The following is a 19,939-nucleotide window of genomic DNA, read 5'->3' on the forward strand; positions in this document are numbered from 1 at the left end:
TCGTTACTAATCATAGATGCACTTTGAGTGACAGTTTTCCATAATACTATGATTATGTTGACACCTGTGGGCACATGAAATTAAGTTGCTCAGTTGTATTTCCTAGCTTAAACTGTTGAATCCGTCGTCTCCAGTTTTCTGAGATGTTTCCCTCAAGGCTCAAAGTTTGTGGGGGTTAAATTGGTTCCATAACGGTGAAACTAACGGTTATTTCTGACACCATGCAATATTAAACTAGCTAGCTTTGGTGAGCAATGAACAAGTGTGTATTCATTCAGCCATCTTTATTCAAAACTTTATTTCCCGTGGCTTCAGGTGGCTGCCTAATCATGTCATTACACTCATCCTTATATGATTTCCTGTCAGGTGATCTAGTGTGTCATTGTGAACGCTGTCGTGTATTGATTTTAATGTTATTTTCTGTAATCACAGGGGCCTCCTGGTATCACTGGTCCAAAAGGCCAGAGAGGAGAGAGGGTAAGTCCAACCGAACAACATGAGTCTGGAAGCAAGTAGATGTTATAAGAAATGTTAGGATTATCTGGGCAATATGAAATGTAATGCTAACCAATAGGGTCAAGTGATTAAAGCGTTAAGTTTGAACTCTACCTATAGACCTTTCTGCCTTCATGCCAAACCCTTTGTCGCCCTCTTTTTATCTTCAAGTTTTAGATAATCATACTACAAGTTCACCATAAGGTGATATTATGTGACCTTTGACCTCTCTCTGCCAGGGGGAGCCTGGGTATGTCATAGGGGGCATAGGAGACGGCCATTATGCTCCTGGACGAAAGGGAGAGCCTGGATCATCAGTGAGTATTCACAACACAGATCCTTTGTTTTATAAAGGCTTTATAAAGGCCTTATAAAGGGATATACATGTTTTATAAAGGCTTTATAAAGGCCTTATAAAGGGATATACATGTTTTATAAAGGCTTTATAAAGGCCTTATAAAGGGATATACATGTTACAGAAAGGGTTTGGAAATTGTATTACCTGAAATACCTTGTTTTGTTCATTCAACATCATAAATAATTGATACTACATGCTTCCTCTGATTAAGGAATACAAATTATATGGTTGTTGTTTAATGTCCTGTCCTGCTCTGATAAAAGGGACCCCAAGGGGCTCCGGGTGTACCAGGGGTCTCTGGACCCTCAGGCCTGCCTGGACAGTCAGGTTCACCTGGGTCCTCAGGGATATCTGTTAAGGTAAGACAGACAGATAGTGCGGGTAGATCTTACATACTATTATTATTATTATATCACATAATAATAATCGTTCAACAAGACTGTGACCCCATTTTGAGTTTTCTGTATGTTATGTGTGTTGATGTGTCATTCAAAAATACATACTACAAGTATCATGTTGTCAGCACACAATGGTAAATAATATTGGGGATAAAATACATCCCTGAGGGACTCCGTTGTAACCAGTTCATATGATAAAATGTATTTCACATTGACCTTCTGTGGCCGGTCACTTAACAATCTTAAATGATATGGGTTTCACAACATTGATTGATTTGATGTGTTTGTGTTCCATACTTCCCTTGCAGGGGGAACATGGGGAGGCAGGTGCTAAAGTGAGTGGGTGGTTCCTTTCTCCTTTCTTTTCTTCAACAGTATAGTTACTGCTTTGGGTCAAGGGAAGATGGAGCTTGCTAAGTCAATGGAATTCACCTAAATTGGAATGAAAAACTGGCACGGTGTTGATATGAATAAATCAATGCTGCCAGGATTATGAATTAGTTTTAGAGATCGCATTTTAAACACACATTTTGGGCTTTGCTGACAATTCTAGAAATGGGTGTTGATTTTTCAAAACTAGTATTGGGTCATGTATTGCCTTTGCCAGGGCTACTTTGAAAAAGAGCTTCCTGTCACGACAGGACTCACCTGGATAAATACAAAAGAAATTAATACAAGTCATTCATGCTACATCTATGTTTAATATTGCCCAATAACTTGATAAACGCAAATTTAATCTCTTTTCCTTGCTGGTATGTTATTAATGAAATAACATTAGTGTTTTGTGATGTTTTGAAAGGGTTTGCGTGGGAAAGCAGGGGCCAAAGGAGACAAAGGAGATCATGGTAAAGATGTAAGTGTTTAGTTTCTGTTATGCAGCGAGCAGCCTAGCGATTAGAGTGTTGGGCCAGTAACTGAAAGGTCGCTAGTTTGAATTCCTAAGCCGACAAGGTGAAAAACCTGCCAATGTGATCTTGAGCAAGGCACTTAACCCTAATTGCTTCAGGGTTACCATTGATAATTTCAGACACTGGCAGTGAAACAACTCTCTGATGGTGTCTCAGGGAGAGATGTGATAAGCAAAAAAAAACACTTTCTGAATAGGACAAATAGAAGCACCCACCAAATTCTGATGATTTATTATGCTCAGTTTGTGTTAATTAAACTATAATACCACATTGCTATTTCTAAGTATTGTCTTTTAGTTCATGTGTTGTTCAATCTTTCTTCCTTTCCTTGTTGTCTGTCCCAAACCAGGGCCAAGCAGGGTTACCTGGTCCCATTGGAATGGATGGTGTTCCAGGCTTCCCAGGTCAAATGGGATATAAGGTAAGAGTGTCCTTCATCAAGAAGTTACAGTATACCTGAAGGGACATTATCTTGTGGTTTCCTCTGTATATTTGAATGAAGCCACAGCGAATATCATATTTGAATACTATTGGTTTGTGTGGGTATCATACTGCATGTTGATCTGATTACGGTTATGATAGGATTCTGATTGGTGATTTGTGCTGTTCTTCCCAGGGAGAGGAGGGGATCGGGGTTCCCGGTGTCCAGGGGCCTCGTGGAGAGCCAGGGGAGAAGGTACAAACAGTTCATACATGGACTCATCAACATGAAGTGTGTGTATCGCTTCACCTGAATTGTGTAGTTTGTTAGTCACGTATTAGCTAATCATTGGTTTAACTTTGTCTTGCAGGGAAATATAGGCCTATCAGGACCTGAGGGACTAAAGGTACTTCATTTATGTTAACACTTTGATTTGAAGCTCAAACAACATAGGAACTCTGCAAACCCGTTGGACTGCAGTATGGACCTAGTTATTCACACCATTGAAGTATCATCTTTGTTCTGCCTTTCTAAGGGAGAGGCTGGTGTTCAAGGGATACAAGGGGTTGTCGGACCACGGGTATGCATCAACCTTTTATTTGTTTATATTGAATACACATACAAAAGTGGAGACCATTATCATGTACTTTATATACGGACTTTCGTAATTAAATTATTCCGGCTGGATGGTTTCTCCCCAGTGGTGTAAAGTACTTAAGATAAAAATACTTTAAAGTACTACTTAAGTAGTTTTTTGGGGTATCTGTACTTTACTTTAGTATTTATATTTTTTACAACTTTTACTTTTACTTCACTACATTCCTAAGGAAAATGATGTACTTTTTACTCCATATATTTCCCTGACACCCAAAAGTACTCGGTACTTTTTGAATGCTTTGGGGGACAGAAAATGATCCAATTTGCACACTCAAGAGAACATCCCTTGTTACCCCTACTGCCTCTGATCTGGCGGACTCACTAAACACAAATGCTTCGTTTTTAAATTATGTCTGAGTGTTGGAATGTGAACTTGGCTATCCGTAAATTAAAAAACAAGAAAATTGTGCCGTCTGGTTTGCTTAATATAAGGAATGTTCCATTATTTGTATTTTTACTTTTGATACTTAAGTATATGTTAACAATTACATTTACTTTTGATGCTTAAGTATATTTAAAACCAAATACTTTTACTCAAGTAGTATTTTACTGGGTGACTTCACTTTTACTTTAGTCATTCTATTAAAGTATCTTTTAATCAAGTATGAGGTTTGAGTACTTTTTCCACTACTGTTTCTCTCCTCATTTAGGGGAAGAAGGGAGTGAAAGGCATCCAAGGGGATAAGGTCAGTTAAATCCACACTGATTTGCTCTACCGCTCATTACGCCGCCTCATATTGAAATATTCTCTGAATAATTAATAAGAGTGGTGTTTCATCAGCTGATTAAATGAGAAAATCTATTTATTTCAGCTCCAGGTCAATCGCTGGGCTGTGTATGGCTTAGAATGTGATCAGATCCATTATTAAAGGGCTTTGGGTGTGTACCGTGTGTGCGTCCGTGCGTGTGTGTGTCCGTGCATCTGTTTGCGTACGCCAGTCCGAGCACAAGCCAATGAAGTGCAAGTCCCCACCTTATAACAGTTATCACATCTCCTGCTACGATAGATAGTATGTTTTTACTCTACAGTCAGGTGGGTGAGTAGCTCATCAGATTATGATCATGGTGATAATGTGGTGGTAATGTTATGGTTATGTCTCCTACAGGGCGATCGAGGAGAGGTGGGGCCTATGGGGACACAGGGAGTGACAGTGAGTATAACCAGCCATTACAGAATCAATCATTACCACACTACCAAACCTGGGCTGTGTTCATTTGGGCATGCAGAAACAGAAAACAAAAATGAGTGTTTCTTACTGGACAAGTCCGGGTAGTCCCTCTCCGTTTCAGTTTGTCTTCCATTTGGTGCCTATTGAAGACGGCCTCGAGTCTCCTGACTTACAGTCTGTAGGGCTTTTATGGCTTACCCTCCCTTCACAAATCCTCTGATTACAAATTTGCTCTCTTTATCCTTCAAATCGCTTGTGTTGTAACTTTTCATTGAGAAAGTTTGCAACTAGTTAGGTGAATCCACTTCCCCTTCCCTCGTCACTGCCCTCTCCCTCCACATATTATCTGTGTGAAGGAGTGTGTCTACCTTAGGGAAATTAACCCAGCTGATTAGATTGAAGTGGGCAGCCATCCTCCTCCAACCTGTCCAGCCATGGGCTACATCGGCCCGCTAATAGACTAGTAAAGGCCCAGTGCACTACTTTTATTATTATTATTAATATGTTTTTTTTATTCTGATTTTTCAGGGGGTGCTGCAGAACCCTCAGCACCCCTACCTCCCACAGCTATGGGTGTGTCAGGACTAATGGTCTATCTGAGAAGGTCTTGCATCACTGAGCTTTTAATTCAACCTAATTGCAATGTGCATAATGAATACAGGAGGTTTATCTCAAATCATCATCATCATCATTATCTCAAATTTATCTCAAATTAATTAACCTTCTGAGTTCCATTATACAGTGCCTTCTGAGTTCCATTATACAGTGCCTTCTGAGTTCCATTATGCAGTGCCTTCTGAGTTCCATTATACAGTGCCTTCTGAGTTCCATTATGCAGTGCCTTCTGAGTTCCATTATGCAGTGCCTTCTGAGTTCCATTATGCAGTGCCTTCTGAGTTCCATTATGCAGTGCCTTCTGAGTTCCATTATGCAGTGCCTTCTGAGTTCCATTATGCAGTGCCTTCGGAAAGTATTCAGACTCCTTGACTTTTTCCACATTTTGTTAGGTTACAGCCTTATTCTAAAATTGATTAAATAGTTTTTTTCCTTCATCAATCTACACACAATACCTCATAATGACAAAGCTAATTAAATATATATATATATATAACATTTACATTTACTCAGTACTTTGTTGACGCACCTTTGGCAGCAATTACAGCATTGAGTCTTCTTGGCTATGACGCTACAAGCTTAGCACACCTGTATTTGGGGAGTTTCTCTCATTCTTCTCCACAGGTTGGATGGGGAGTGTTGCTGCACAGCTATTTTCAGGTCTCTCCAGAGATGTTTGATTGGGTTCAAGTCCGGGCTCTGGCTGGGCAAGTCAAGGACATTCAGAGACTTGTCCCGAAGCCACTCCTGCGCTGTCTTGGCTGTGTGCTTAGGGTCATTGTCCTGTTGGATGGTGAACCTTTGCCACTGTCTGAGGTCCTAAGTCCTCTGGAGTAGGTTTTCATCAAGGATCTCTCTGTACTTCGCTCCTTTCATCTTTTCCTCAATCATGACTAGTCTCCCATTCCCTGCCGCTGAAAAACATCCCCACAGCATGATGCTGCCACCACCATGCTTTACCGTAGGGATGGTGTCAGGTTTCCTCCAGACGTGACGCTTGGCATTCAGGCCAAAGAGTTTAATCTTGGTTTCGTCAGACCAGAGAATCTTGTTTCTCATGGTCTGAGAGTCTTTAGGTGTCTTTTGACAAAACTGAGAAGTGGCTTTGTCTGGCCACTCTACCATAAAAGCCTGAATAGTGGAGTTCTGCAGAGATGGTTGTCCTTCTGGAAGGTTCTCCCATCTCCACAGAGGAACTCTAGAGCTCTGTCAGAGTGACCATCTGGTTCTTGGTCACCTCCCTGACCAAGGCCCTTCTCCCCGGATTGCTCAGTTTGGCCGGGCGGCCAGCTCTAGAATGATTCTTGGTGGTTCCAAACTGAATCCACTTAAGAATGATTGAGGCCACTGTGTTCTTGGGGACCTTCAATGCTGCAGACATTTGTTGGTACCCTTCCCCAGATCTGTGCCTAGACAATCCTGTCTCTGAGCTCTACGGACAATTCCTTTGACCTCATGGCTTAGTTTTTGCTCTGACATGCTGTGTCAACTGTGGGACCTTGAATAGACAGGTGTGTGCCTTTCCAAATCATGTCCAATCAATTAAATGTACCACAGGTGGACTCTAATCAAGTTGTAGAAACATCCCAAGGATGATCCATTTCAAAGGGTGATCATTTCAAAGGGTCTGAATACCTATGTAAAGAAGGTATTTTTTATATATTCTTTTATACATTTGCAAAAAATTCTAAAAACCTTTCTTCGCTTTGTCATTATGGGGTATTGTGTGTAGATTGCTGAGGATTTAGATTTTATATAATCCATTTTAGAATAAGGCTGTAATGTAACAAAATGTGGAAGAAGTCAGGGGGTCTGAATACTTTTCGAAGGCACTGTTTATGTTTGGAAAAGTATGAATAATTTCAGTCAAGCATTTGCTCCAATGGCTGATATTGACAGACATTAATATTTTTATTTCAATTGGCCAATTAACACTGTAACCCATAACAAATAAATATGAATGTTATAATTTTTCATTTTTCAGAAAGTGTTGTTGAAATGTACCTTGTTATGACTCGTATGTTATGAGTAGGCCTATGTGTTCTTGGCTATCATGTTATATGATCTAGATTTATTTTAAGCCTTTTCCAGAAATGAGAATTACACCAAAAATGAAAGCAATTGTTTGAGGATGGTGCTGGACCAATTGTCTGAGGATGGTGCTGAACCAATTGTCTGAGGATGGTGCTGGACAAATTGTCTGAGGATGGTGCTGGACCAATTGTCTGAGGATGATGCTGGACCAATTGTCTGAGGATGGTGCTGGACCAATTGTCTGAGGATGGTGCTGGACCAATTGTCTGAGGATGGTGCTGGACCAATTGTCTGGGGATGGTGCTGGACCAATTGTTTGATGATGGTGCTGGACCAATTGTCTGGGGATGGTGCTGGACCAATTGTCTGAGGATGATGCTGGACCAATTGTCTGGGGATGGTGCTGGACCAATTGACATAAAAAGAAAAGGGGACAGTTTCATGAAAAAGCTTTAAATAAAAGTTCAAATCCAGGTCATGTGACATGATTAACCAAAACACAGGGCCCTAGTTATGAGATTTGATGACCTTATTTAGCAAGATATATTTCTTTTCTGTATAATAAGTTCAGGTAAGTTTGTTATGTGTATTGTTCAGGATATGAATAGATATATTGTCCTCCGCTCTCTCAGGGCTTTGCGGGGGCTCTTGGCCAAAAGGGTGATGAGGTGAGTATTCATGGAGTGTTAGTGAGAGTGTTAGTGAGAGTGTTAGTGAGAGTGTGAGTGTTAGTGAGAGTGAGAGAGGTAAGCCTTTGGTCTCACTCCACAGGGACAGAGAGGAGTTCCTGGTGACCCAGCCAAAGGGGTAATGTTACAAGACCAAATAATTCTCCCTGACTGTATTTACCTAGCTACATGTTTTATACACAGTACTATCATATCCTGCATAATATTATGCTTACTCTCCGTTTCATCACAACAGATCCTAGGTCCCACAGGAAAGAAGGGTACCAGGGTAAGTGACGTATTATTGTTTAAGTATTTTTAACTTTAGGTAAAACCTGCAAACCCTAAGGTGCCCCTAACCACACATCTGCATTACAACAAACTCTAAGCCATCGTATCCTAACAGTTAAAGTGCTGTTAATTGGTGGTGGGAGTATTCTCTCACAACAAGGACCAAATCCCCAGGCCTGCCTGTCAACAAACAACACAATTACATTTCTGCTTAGTGGCCACTGGGGACTCATGGATTACCCATGATACACCACAGAGATAGCTATTTCCTCTCTAGATGTAGTCGTCCAAGATCTATTGTTAAAAGTTTAAGGAGGGGCTCTTCAGATCTTTCTTTGTTAAAACAACAGGTCAAAGGTCCCCTTGGTTGCTAAGCTGCTTTTGATTGTTGTGTTGTGTTTATTGATTGGCCTGTGTGTCTGTGACTGTCTGTGTTGTGTTTATTGATTGGCCTTTGTGTGTGTGACTGTCTGTGTTGTGTTTATTGATTGGTCTGTGTGTGTGTGACTGTCTGTGCTGTGTTTATTGATTGGCCTGTGTCTGTGTGACTGTCTGTGTTGTGTTTATTGATTGGCCTTTGTGTCTGTGACTGTCTGTGTTGTGTTTATTGATTTGTGTGTGTGACTGTCTGTGTTGTGTTTATTGATTGGTCTGTGTGTGTGTGACTGTCTGTGCTGTGTTTATTGATTGGCCTGACTGTCTGTGTGACTGTCTGTGTTGTGTTTATTGATTGGCCTTTGTGTCTGTGACTGTCTGTGTGTGTCTTTATTGATTGGCCTGTGTGACTGTCTGTGTTGTGTTTATTGATTGGCCTGTGTGTGTGTGACTGTCTGTGTTGTGTTTATTGATTGGCCTGTGTGTGTGTGACTGTCTGTGTTGTGTTTATTGATTGGCCTGTGTGTCTGTGACTGTCTGTGTTGTGTTTATTGATTGGCCTGTGTGTGTGTGACTGTCTGTGTTGTGTTTATTGATTGGCCTGTGTGTGTGTGACTGTCTGTGTTGTGTTTATTGATTGGCCTGTGTGTCTGTGACTGTCTGTGTTGTGTTTGATTGGCCTGTGTGTGTGTGACTGTCTGTGTTGTGTTTATTGATTGGCCTGTGTGTGTGTGACTGTCTGTGTTGTGTTTATTGATTGGCCTGTGTGTCTGTGACTGTCTGTGTTGTGTTTATTGATTGGCCTTTGTGTGTGTGACTGTCTGTGTTGTGTTTATTGATTGGCCTGTGACTGTCTGTGTGTGACTGTCTGTGTTGTGTTTATTGATTGGCCTGTGTGTGTGACTGTCTGTGTTGTGTTTATTGATTGGCCTGTGTGTGTGTGACTGTCTGTGTTGTGTTTATTGATTGGCCTTGTGTGTGTGACTGTCTGTGTTGTGTTTATTGATTGGCCTATTGTGTGTGTGACTGTCTGTGTTGTGTTTATTGATTGGCCTGTGTGTGTGTGACTGTCTGTGTTGTGTTTATTGATTGGCCTGTGTGTCTGTGACTGTCTGTGTTGTGTTTATTGATTGGCCTGTGTGTGTGTGACTGTCTGTGTTGTGTTTATTGATTGGCCTGTGTGTGTGTGACTGTCTGTGTTGTGTTTATTGATTGGCCTGTGTGTGTGTGACTGTCTGTGTTGTGTTTATTGATTGGCCTGTGTGTGTGACTGTCTGTGTTGTGTTTATTGATTGGCCTGTGTGTTGGCCTGTGTGTGTTTGTGACTGTCTGTGTTGTGTTTATTGTTTATTGATTGGCCTTTGTGTGTGTGACTGTCTGTGTTGTGTTTATTGATTGGCCTGTGTGTGACTGTCTGTGTTGTGTTTATTGATTGGCCTGTGTGTGTGACTGTCTGTGTTGTGTTTATTGATTGGCCTGTGTGTGTGTGACTGTCTGTGTTGTGTTTATTGATTGGCCTGTGTGTGTGTGACTGTCTGTGTTGTGTTTATTGATTGGCTTGTGTGTCTGTGACTGTCTGTGTTGTGTTTGTTGATTGGCCTGTGTGTGTGTAACTGTCTGTGTTGTGTTTATTGATTGGCCTGTGTGTGTGTGACTGTCTGTGTTGTGTTACTCAGGGTGACATTGGTCCCATCGGTCCGACTGGACCCCAGGGAGTAAAAGGGGTCCAAGGAGTCAAAGGAGAGAAGGTAAACCACACAGAATAGTGTCATCCATCTTGTCATTACCTCAGGTTCCACCATAACCCATTTCCTACCCTGAAATTCACCCCTACCCAGCAGACATAACAATCACATGGTAGGTTTAACAATCACATGGTCGACACAACATTTACATGGTCAACATAACAATCACATGGTCGACACAACAATTACATGGTCAACATAACAATCACATGGTCGACACAACAGTTACATGGCCAACATAACAATCACACGGTCGATACAACAGTTACATGGTCAACATAACAATCACATGGTCGACACAACAATTACATGGTCAACATAACAATCACATGGTCGACACAACAGTTACATGGCCAACATAACAATCACACGGTCGATACAACAGTTACATGGTCAACATAACAATCTCATGGTCGACACAACAATTACATGGTCAACATAACAATCACATGGTCGACACAACAGTTACATATAACATATTATTGTGTTGTGACGGCCGGATAGAGAAACAACGATGTTGTGTGTGGTCTGTCTGTTGGGTTTCTACAGGGTAGTCCTGGGTTCGGCATTCCTGGACAGCAGGGACCAAAGGGAGAAAACGGTGAAAGGGTGAGTGCTTCACTACCGCTGTGTGTCATTGGTCAGATGACCTGACGAAGATCCAAGTCGCATCGAAAGGTTGTCTGATTTAAATCACCATGGGAGCATACCTGTTCTGGACATTTCCTTTTCTTTGATACGATCTTCTGTCCTGCACCTGATAAGTTAGATATGCATATTTATCTATTTTCTCTATTGGTCAGATGAGCCATGATGATACTCTAGGACAGGCTGACATGTTTGATGCGTTTGTTGGTCTCCTCCACCTTACAGGGAAATGTTGGCTTGTCTGGGAAACCTGGACCCAAGGTAAATAACTTCTCTCAGTCCACTTTACATGCTATCAATATCATTACATTGTAGGGGCATTTTAGAGATATTCAAATAAAACATACACGCAGCGTGTCAGTGATTCCATCTTTACAGGGGCACGATGGCTCTAAAGGGGCAGGGGGAACTGTTGGGGTCCCCGGGAATCCCGGAGCACCAGGACTAAGAGGTAAAGATGTAAGTAAATCATGACTGGCTGTTATTGCAATGATGTGTGTGTGTGTGTGTGTGTGTGTGTGTGTGTGTGTGTGTGTGTGTGTGTGTGTGTGTGTGTGTGTGTGTGTGTGTGTGTGTGTGAGTGAGAGAGAGAGAGAGATAAATGGGATCAATACATTCACATTGTTCTTCAAACAGTCAGAATGGGTTAGATGACACTATTGGCGTGACAATTATCCTTGTCTATAGGGTGTGCCTGGAATCAAAGGAGAATCAGGACTACGGGTGAGTTCATGCATCTGTATCCGCTGGACAATATTTAAACAATAAGGCCCGAGGATGTGTGGTATATGGCCAATATACCATAGCTGTTCTTATGCACGATGCAACGCATAGTGCCTGGACACTGCCCTTAGCCATGGCATGTGCAGGTAGCCTAGTGGTTAGAGTGTTGGACTAGTAACCAAAAGGGTGCAAGTTCAAACCCCTGAGCTGACAAGGTAAAAATCTGTCGTTCTAAACAATGCAGATAATCCACTGTTCCTAGGCTGTCATTGAAAATAAGAATTTGTTCTTAACTGACTTGCTGATTATTGATTATTACTGATTATTGTCCATATATCACAAACCCCAGAGGTTCTATTCTATTCTATGTTGCTATTGTAAACTGGTTACCAACGTAATTAGAGCAGTAAAAATAAATGATTTGTCATACCCATGGTACACGGTCTAATATACCATGGCATTCAGTCAATCAGCATTCAGGGCTTGAACCACCCAGTTTATATTTCAGTATAGTCTCCTTGTAAGTAACTTACCGTAAATGCAATGAAACCTCTGCCAATAGCTCTGAACCTATGGCACAGGGTAATTCACTCACCATGTTACCTCTGGTTTACTGGTTCAAGCCCCAATCCTGCTGTTCCTCCTCAATCGCTACAACAGCATTATATTTAGACACAGCACCTACAGCATATGATTGGATACAACACCCACAAACATGCGGTGAGTCACAGTTTTTCTCTCTGTTATGAATGCTTCCTCCTCAGGGAGAGCAGGGACCAGCAGGTGAGCCTGGTGAGAGAGGAACAAGGGTAATGTCTTCATGTTCTACCCAACTCTTATCATTTCTCTGCACACAAGTTTGAAATATGCTGCACTGTTGGTTGGAGTGGATATTTCTTGGCTTATCCTCACTCTATACTGTGACTGTAGGGCCCACTGGGGTTACCGGGACGACCAGGGGACCCAGCAGAGAAAGGAGATACCGGGAACATTGGTTTGCCTGTAAGCATTTTCTGACTTTACTATCAAGTGCCATTTTGTTTGTAAAACTTTATTAGTCACTGTCAAAGATACAAACCGGATTGATTTGAATTGCTCAGCGTGGTTGGATATGTTCAGCGATATGATTTCCTCTTTGTTTCAGGGAACGGAGGGAAAGAAAGGAGAGCCTGTAGGTGTACATTCACAACAACATGACGGACATGTATCACTGCATGCAGCGGTTGACTGACTCTCCATCACACTTGGTTTAATGTCTCACGTCACTGACTTCGCCCATTGTTCAGGAACATCAACACTCTTGTGTTTCTAATTATATTCCTAGCCTGATAAATGCACAAATGAAAAATCATGTTATGTTCCCCTTGAGTGAGTGTTGCATCTCCCATCAGTATTGTGATGGTGATGCAGGACTGCTCAGCTAGCACAATGTGTTTACTAGCTGCTAGTTGACCGCACATTCCTCTTGTTTTGTTTTGTTCCCATGGTCTCCCCTCTGAAGGGAAAACCAGGACCTCCGGGAGGCGCGCAAGTAAGTCCATCATCCGTTACCTCTTCAGAACAACTTTCCATGAACTCAGCCATCCCTGGCAGATGGAACCAGTGAGAAGATGCTTGATGCTCCTAGAAGCCCAAGGGGTTAGATTATATATCCAGGGAGTTAGATGAAAACATGTGATTGAACATGAACTTTTTTTGGTTGGTTCATTTAGTTTCATATGACTAGTCCATCTTTAATTTAACCCTTTCAAGACCCTTTATGAAGAGGACTGGACTTGTTTCATATTTCTGTTGTGTTTGTTCCCTCCAGTTCAGTTCAGACAACAATATCCTGACTAGGGTGATCAAGGTGAGATAAGTGGAATCTACGTCATCGGCATGACATGGATCACTGTATAATAGATTTACATGTACTTAATCACAGTGTAATAGATGTACTTCATTACAGTATAATATATATACTAAATCACAGTATAAAAAAGATATACCTAATCACAGTATAATAGATGTACTTCATCACAGTTTAATAGATGTACTTAATCACAGTATAATAGGTGTACTTCATCACAGTATAATAGATGTACTTCATCACAGTATAATAGGTGTACTTCATCACAGTTTAATAGATGTACTTCATCACAGTGTAATACATTGACATGTATTGTTCCAGCTCTTCTCCAGAAATACCCTGTTCTATTTTATTATATTATTTTCTATTCTATTTGATTATGCTGTTTTCTATTCTATTCAATTGGGGCTGGTGTGTTTTCTCATCCATCAGGGTGAACCAGGACATCCCGGAGAGCCCGGTCTCAGAGGGGAGACAGGTCTGCCTGGACAAAGGGTGAGTGTGATGCTTAGAGGTCACAGGTCATGTTTGGCAGGTCATGGTAATAATAGCACTGTATTCTTCTCTCTGTAGGGTCCTGATGGAAAACCAGGATCTCCAGGAACGGTATGACCACATGAGTAACAATGAAGAGCTCTGTCGCTAAGTTGTATCGCTAAGACTTTTCAAACGTTCTGTGAACAGGCTGATAGAAGCTATGTATGTAATACCCACAACGTTGAATGACCTCTAAATAACTGTGACCTACAGGGTGAAGGTTGAGGGCTTATATTGGTATTACATTGTTGTAACTGATGTTTACATCTGACCCCTGATAACATGTTTGACAGGGAGGGTCTGTGTCAGGGAGAGATGGTCTGGATGGGTTACCAGGAAAACCTGGATCCAAGGTTTGGACACCTCATCCCCTCACATCTGTTGTTGTTATTCTAGTGTGAACACACACAAACATACACGTACATAGACTAGATGTATTGTTGTAGTTTGTCAGCATAACAGAACCATTATCACAGGAAGAGTTCACATTGACAAAATTGGGTGTTGATCGTTTAATCCATAAAAAGTTGTAGCAGATAATCAAGGTGTTGTGCTTTGAATGGTTTCCTGTCTGCAGGGTGACCCAGGAAAGTCAGGCGAGGCAGGAACGGTGAGTGCAGTATTCATACCCTTCGAATAAACACATTTTGCTCTAATTCCTTTAATCAGATGATAACTGCAGGCCTACAGAGCTACAGTGTTTAAAGCCCAGCTCTGATAAACCTGATTAAACCAATTGTGGTTTAAATTAAAGACCGTTGTTAGCTGATGATCAGTTGATTCAGGGAGTGTTACTGCTTGGTGAGACAAAACCCTGCATTGGCTGTGGTTCCCTAGGACCACAGCAGTTTCCCTCTTGCATTACACTACATTAATTGATGATGTGCATGGACTAACCAAGTACTTCAGAAGATGTTTTGGGTTACGTTGGGATTAGACAGCCGAACTAGCTCACAATGCTTTTCTAAGTTATATTCTTCAAGAATCAAACAGTAGGTATTATTCATTTAAATGATCAAAAACCATACAGTTGGTGGTGTGATTTTCATAATGTACATGTTTAAGGCGTCTGATGAGAAAGCCTTCTGCTGTGCCTAGTATATGGACTTCTCTCAGCAGGAACTTGTCACAGGTTCACCTACTGTATGGGGTATTGGTGATTACAGCCTATTCATTGAACATTATGTACTAGCAATGTTGTACTAAGTTGATGATTGTTAGTCATCCATGAGTCATTTAACAATATCATAATGTATACAGAGGGCAAGTGTTACGAATCCCTTTTGGCCCGACAGTCTAGGGGGGATGGTAATGAGACCCGTAACATAACTCATGCAAATTATAATTGTGACAAAGTAAAAGTGTGAACGAAATAACCACGACAACTGAAATTATACCGTCAAACTCAGGGTTTATTGTAAAACACACGGTAATGGGGGGAGCAGGAAAAGGGGCTGAGCTGGACCCAAGGAAAGAAACATAAGCATCCAAAACACCCCTAAGCTAGACTAGCCTAATTTAACAGCTAACTAACTAACCAAAAATACAGTGGGTGGTCCGCCCAGTTCTAACTAGTGTTTTTAACAAAGTCTACCTACGGGTAGTGTATGCCCATGGGCGACTTGTCTTGGTTTCCCCTTTTCCCACCAGCAATCAAACACAAACACCATAACCAAAAACAATACTCACAGGAGATGACAAAGTGATTTGGAGGTGCTCAAACAAAAGAGAGGTTAAGACACAAAGAGAGAGTGAAACACAGAGACCTACAGACATGGCATTTACAGAGAGATTGAGCTGTAGAGCAAACAACTGATGGGGTTTTTAAACCAAGGGAAAGGAACTGTGATAGGGTAGGAAACAGGAGGAGGTGTGTCTTCTGATTGATGATTGATTGTTGTCTGATTGGGGAGTGATGATTTTCACCTGTGAGGGGAGAAGGAGAGAAAAGAAACACACACAGGATACACACACAGGATACTTGTATCCGTAACAGCAAGGAACCCCACTTATAGATGGGAAACGTGTGTGTGTGTGTGTGGGCGTGTGTGTGTGCATGTGAATGTGTGTGTGTGTGTGTGTGTGTGTGTGTGTGTGTGTGTGTGTGTGTGTGTGTGTGTGTGTGTGTGTGTGTGTGTGTGTGTGTGTGTGTGTGTGTGTGTGCGTGTGTGCATGCGTGCCTGTGTGTGTCGGTCTGAGCAGAGGGGAGAGAAAGGAGACCAAGGCAGGGTGGGGATTGCTGGAATGCCTGGTTTACCTGGGACCCCAGTGAGTATGTTTCTGTCATCATCATAACATACACATACGGTAATTACATTTGACATGACTTAATATACAGTTGAAGTCGGAAGTTTACATACACTTAGGTTGGAGTCATTAAAACTCGTTTTTCAACCACTTCACAAATTCCTTGTTAATTAACAAACTATAGTTTTGGCAAGTCGGTTAGGACATCTACTTTGTGCATGACACAAGTCATTTTTCCAACAATTGTTTCCAGACAGATTATTTCACTTATAATTCACTGTATCACAATTCCAGTAGGTCAGAAGTTTACATACACTAAGTTGACTGTACCTTTAAACAGCTTGGAAAATTCCAGAAAAGTATGTCATGGCTTTAGAAGCTTCTGTCAATTGGAGATGTACCTGTGGATGTATTTCAAGGTCTACCTTCAAACTCAGTGCCTCTTTGCTTGACATCATGGGAAAACCAAAATAAATCAAGTATAAACACCATGGGACCACGCAGCCGTCATACCACTCAGGAAGGAGAAGCGTTCTGTCTCCTAGAGATGAACGTACTTTGGTGCGAAAAGTGCAAATCAACCTTGTGAAGATGCTGGAGAAAACCGGTACAAAAGTATCTATATCCACAGTAAAACAAGTCCTATATCGACATAATCTGAAAGGCCACTCAGCAAGGAAGAAGCCACTGCTCCAAAACCGCCATAAAAAAGCCAGACTACGGTTTGCAACTGCACATGGGGACAAAGATCGTACTTTTTGGAGAAATGCCCTCTGGTCTGATGAAACAAAAATAGAACTGTTTGGCCATAATGACCATCGTTATGTTTGGAGGAAAAAGGGGGAGGCTTGCAAGCCGAAGAACACCATCCCAACCGTGATGCACGGGGGTGGCAGCATACTGTTGTGGGGGTGCTTTGCTGCAGGAGGGACTGGTGCACTTCACAAAATAGATGGCATCATGAGGGAGGAAAATGATGCGGATGTATTGAAGCAACATCTCAAGACATCAGTCAGGAAGTTAAAGCTTGGTCACAAATGGGTCTTCCAAATGGACAATGACCCCAAGCATACTTCCCAAGTTGTGGTCAAATGGCTTAAGGACAACAAAGTCAGGGTATTGGAGTGGCCATCACAAAGCGCTGACCTCAATCCTACAGAGAATGTGTGGGCAGAACTGAAAAAGCGTGTGCGGGCAAGGAGGCCTACAAACCTGACTCAGTTACACCAGCTTTGTCGGGAGGAATGGGCCAAAATTCACCCAACTTATTGTGGGAAGCTTGTGGAAGGCTACCTGAAATGTTTGACCCAAGTTAAACAATTTAAAGGCAATCCTACCAAATACTAATTGAGTGTATGTAAACTTCTGACCCACTGGGAATGTGATGAAAGAAATAAAAGCTGAAATAAATCATTATCTCTACTATTATTCTGACATTTCCCATTCTTAAAATAAAGTGCTCACTCTAACTGACCTAAGACAGGGAATTTGTACTGGGATTAAATGTCAGGAATTGTGAAAAACTGAGTTTAAATGTATTTGGCTAAGGTGTATGGTAACTTCCGACTTCAACTGTACATAGGTATTCCAACAATTTGGCTATGATTTGTATAGCAAAAACACTATATCATTATTTGAAGCTAGATTTTTTTTGCTAGATTGTAAGTGAAATATTTACCTCTTGATATGTAGGGTAGACCTGGCATTGATGGAAAGAGAGGTCTGGCTGGAAAAGATGTGAGCATTTTTTTCTCTTTGTCAAATAATATTGTATTTTTTTTTGATGTTCCTGCTCTGTTCCAGCATTTTAATGAGATCACTTTAAAAAATACCCACAAATACCCCATAATGAAGTCCTCCTAATTCTTCTCTTGAGACAGGGAGAGCAAGGACAAAGAGGAGATGATGGCAAAAAGGTATGATTTGGAGCAAGTCTGGCTATTCCCCAAACACACCAACACAATAAACCATATTTGTGATTTTGCGTCTCTAACCCTAGGGTGATACAGGTGAATCTGGAACTGAGGTAAGTTATTTTATTTTAATGAGGCAGTATTAATTATCATCAAATTATTAACATGATAATTCAGCCCAATTGTTAATTTCTCCTATCCACCCCCCCCAGGGTAAAAAAGGGGAATTAGGTGCTCCGGGCCCACCTGGTACCCATGTTCTGGTTACTCAACAAGAGGTAAGTACATCTCCATATTCCCTACAAACTGGTGCACCATGTAAGAACAATCTTCTACATTATCCATGATAACCCGTCTGTCTATTGCAGGGTTCTCCAATAGGCATCCTACGTGGTTTTATTTGACCCCACCAAGTAAAAAACATATGATAAAAAAACTATATATATACCAGTCAAAAGTTGGAGAATATTGGAGAATAATAGGGAAGACATCAAAACTATGAAATAACACATATGGAATCATGTAGTTACCAAAAAAGTGATAAACAAGTCTAAATATATTTGAGATTTGAGATTCTTCAAAGCAATCACCTTTTGCCTTGATGACAGGTTAGCACAGTCTTGGCATTCTCTCAAACAGCTTCACCTTGAATGCTTTTCCAACAGTCTTGAAGGAGTTCCCACATATGCTGAGCAATTGTTGGTTGCTTTATCTTCACTCTGTGGTCCAACTCATCACAAACCATCTCAATTGGGTTGAGTTTGGGTGATTGTGGAGGCCAGGTCATCTGATGCAGCACTCCATCAAATCAAATCAAATGTATTTATATAGCCCTTCGTACATCAGCTGATATCTCAAAGTGCTGTACAGAAACCCAGCCTAAAACCCCAAACAGCAAGCAATGCAGGTGTAGAAGCACGGTGGCTAGGAAAAACTCCCTAGAAAGGCCAAAACCTAGGAAGAAACCTAGAGAGGAACCAGGCTATGTGGGGTGGCCAGTCCTCTTCTGGCTGTGCAGGGTGGAGATTATAACAGAACATGGCCAAGATGTTCAAATGTTCATAAAATGACCAGCATGGTCCAATAATAATAAGGCAGAACAGTTGAAACTGGAGCAGCAGCACGGCCAGGTGGACTGGGGACAGCAAGGAGTCATCATGTCAGGTAGTCCTGAGGCATGGTCCTAGGGCTCAGGTCCTCCAAGAGAGAGAAAGAAAGAGAGAAAGAGAGAATTAGAGAGAGCACACTTAAATTCACACAGGACACCGAATAGGACAGGAATAGGAATAGGACAGGAGAAGTACTCCAGATATAACAAACTGACCCTAGCCCCCCGACACATAAACTACTGCAGCATAAATACTGGAGGCGGAGACAGGAGGGGTCAGGAGACACTGTGGCCCCATCCAAGGACACCCCCGGACAGGGCCAAACAGGAAGGATATAACCCCACCCACTTTGCCAAAGCACAGCCCCCACACCACTAGAGGGATATCTTCAACCACCAACTTACCATCCTGGCTGAGTATAGCCCACAAAGATCTCCGCCACGGCACAACCCAAGGGGGTTGTAGCCCTTATACAGAGGTGTGTTGGCTCATTGTCCTGTTGAAAAACAAATTATAGTCCCACTAAGTGCAAACCAGATGGGATGGCGTATCGCTGCAGAATGCTGTGGTAGCCATGCTCGTTAAGTGTGCCTTGAATTCTAAATCACAGACAGTGTCACCAGCAATGCACCTCCAAACCATCACACCTCCTCCTCTATGCTTCACGGTGGGAACTACACATGCGGAGATTATCCGTTCACCTACTCTGCGTCTCATAAAGACACGGCGGTTGGAACCAAAAATCTAAAAGTTGGACTCATCAGACCAAAGGACAGATT

General features: G+C 41.8%; 1 protein-coding gene across 9 annotated transcripts in view; it reads left to right on the top strand.

The window, feature by feature from the left end:
- Positions 1–19,939, top strand: part of col7a1l (collagen type VII alpha 1-like) — a 127,753-nt gene that overhangs the window by 61,995 nt on the left and 45,819 nt on the right. For all 9 annotated transcript variants that reach the window (XM_042318654.1, XM_042318655.1, XM_042318647.1 and 6 more), the window contains exons 32-64: positions 433–477; positions 735–812; positions 1,117–1,212; positions 1,560–1,586; positions 2,051–2,104; positions 2,509–2,580; positions 2,776–2,835; positions 2,951–2,986; positions 3,116–3,160; positions 3,888–3,923; positions 4,344–4,388; positions 7,688–7,723; positions 7,827–7,862; positions 7,980–8,012; positions 10,066–10,137; positions 10,684–10,743; positions 11,008–11,043; positions 11,161–11,241; positions 11,470–11,505; positions 12,270–12,314; positions 12,436–12,507; positions 12,650–12,676; positions 13,007–13,036; positions 13,316–13,354; positions 13,787–13,849; positions 13,928–13,960; positions 14,185–14,244; positions 14,469–14,501; positions 16,094–16,159; positions 17,831–17,875; positions 18,019–18,054; positions 18,138–18,164; positions 18,264–18,329. In XM_042318654.1, coding sequence (XP_042174588.1) covers positions 433–477; positions 735–812; positions 1,117–1,212; positions 1,560–1,586; positions 2,051–2,104; positions 2,509–2,580; positions 2,776–2,835; positions 2,951–2,986; positions 3,116–3,160; positions 3,888–3,923; positions 4,344–4,388; positions 7,688–7,723; positions 7,827–7,862; positions 7,980–8,012; positions 10,066–10,137; positions 10,684–10,743; positions 11,008–11,043; positions 11,161–11,241; positions 11,470–11,505; positions 12,270–12,314; positions 12,436–12,507; positions 12,650–12,676; positions 13,007–13,036; positions 13,316–13,354; positions 13,787–13,849; positions 13,928–13,960; positions 14,185–14,244; positions 14,469–14,501; positions 16,094–16,159; positions 17,831–17,875; positions 18,019–18,054; positions 18,138–18,164; positions 18,264–18,329 — 1,626 coding nt within the window. The remainder of the gene's footprint in view (positions 1–432; positions 478–734; positions 813–1,116; positions 1,213–1,559; positions 1,587–2,050; positions 2,105–2,508; positions 2,581–2,775; positions 2,836–2,950; positions 2,987–3,115; positions 3,161–3,887; positions 3,924–4,343; positions 4,389–7,687; positions 7,724–7,826; positions 7,863–7,979; positions 8,013–10,065; positions 10,138–10,683; positions 10,744–11,007; positions 11,044–11,160; positions 11,242–11,469; positions 11,506–12,269; positions 12,315–12,435; positions 12,508–12,649; positions 12,677–13,006; positions 13,037–13,315; positions 13,355–13,786; positions 13,850–13,927; positions 13,961–14,184; positions 14,245–14,468; positions 14,502–16,093; positions 16,160–17,830; positions 17,876–18,018; positions 18,055–18,137; positions 18,165–18,263; positions 18,330–19,939) is intronic.

This window comes from Oncorhynchus tshawytscha, unplaced genomic scaffold (assembly GCF_018296145.1).
Source record: "Oncorhynchus tshawytscha isolate Ot180627B unplaced genomic scaffold, Otsh_v2.0 Un_scaffold_3920_pilon_pilon, whole genome shotgun sequence".
Lineage (NCBI taxonomy): Eukaryota > Metazoa > Chordata > Actinopteri > Salmoniformes > Salmonidae > Oncorhynchus > Oncorhynchus tshawytscha.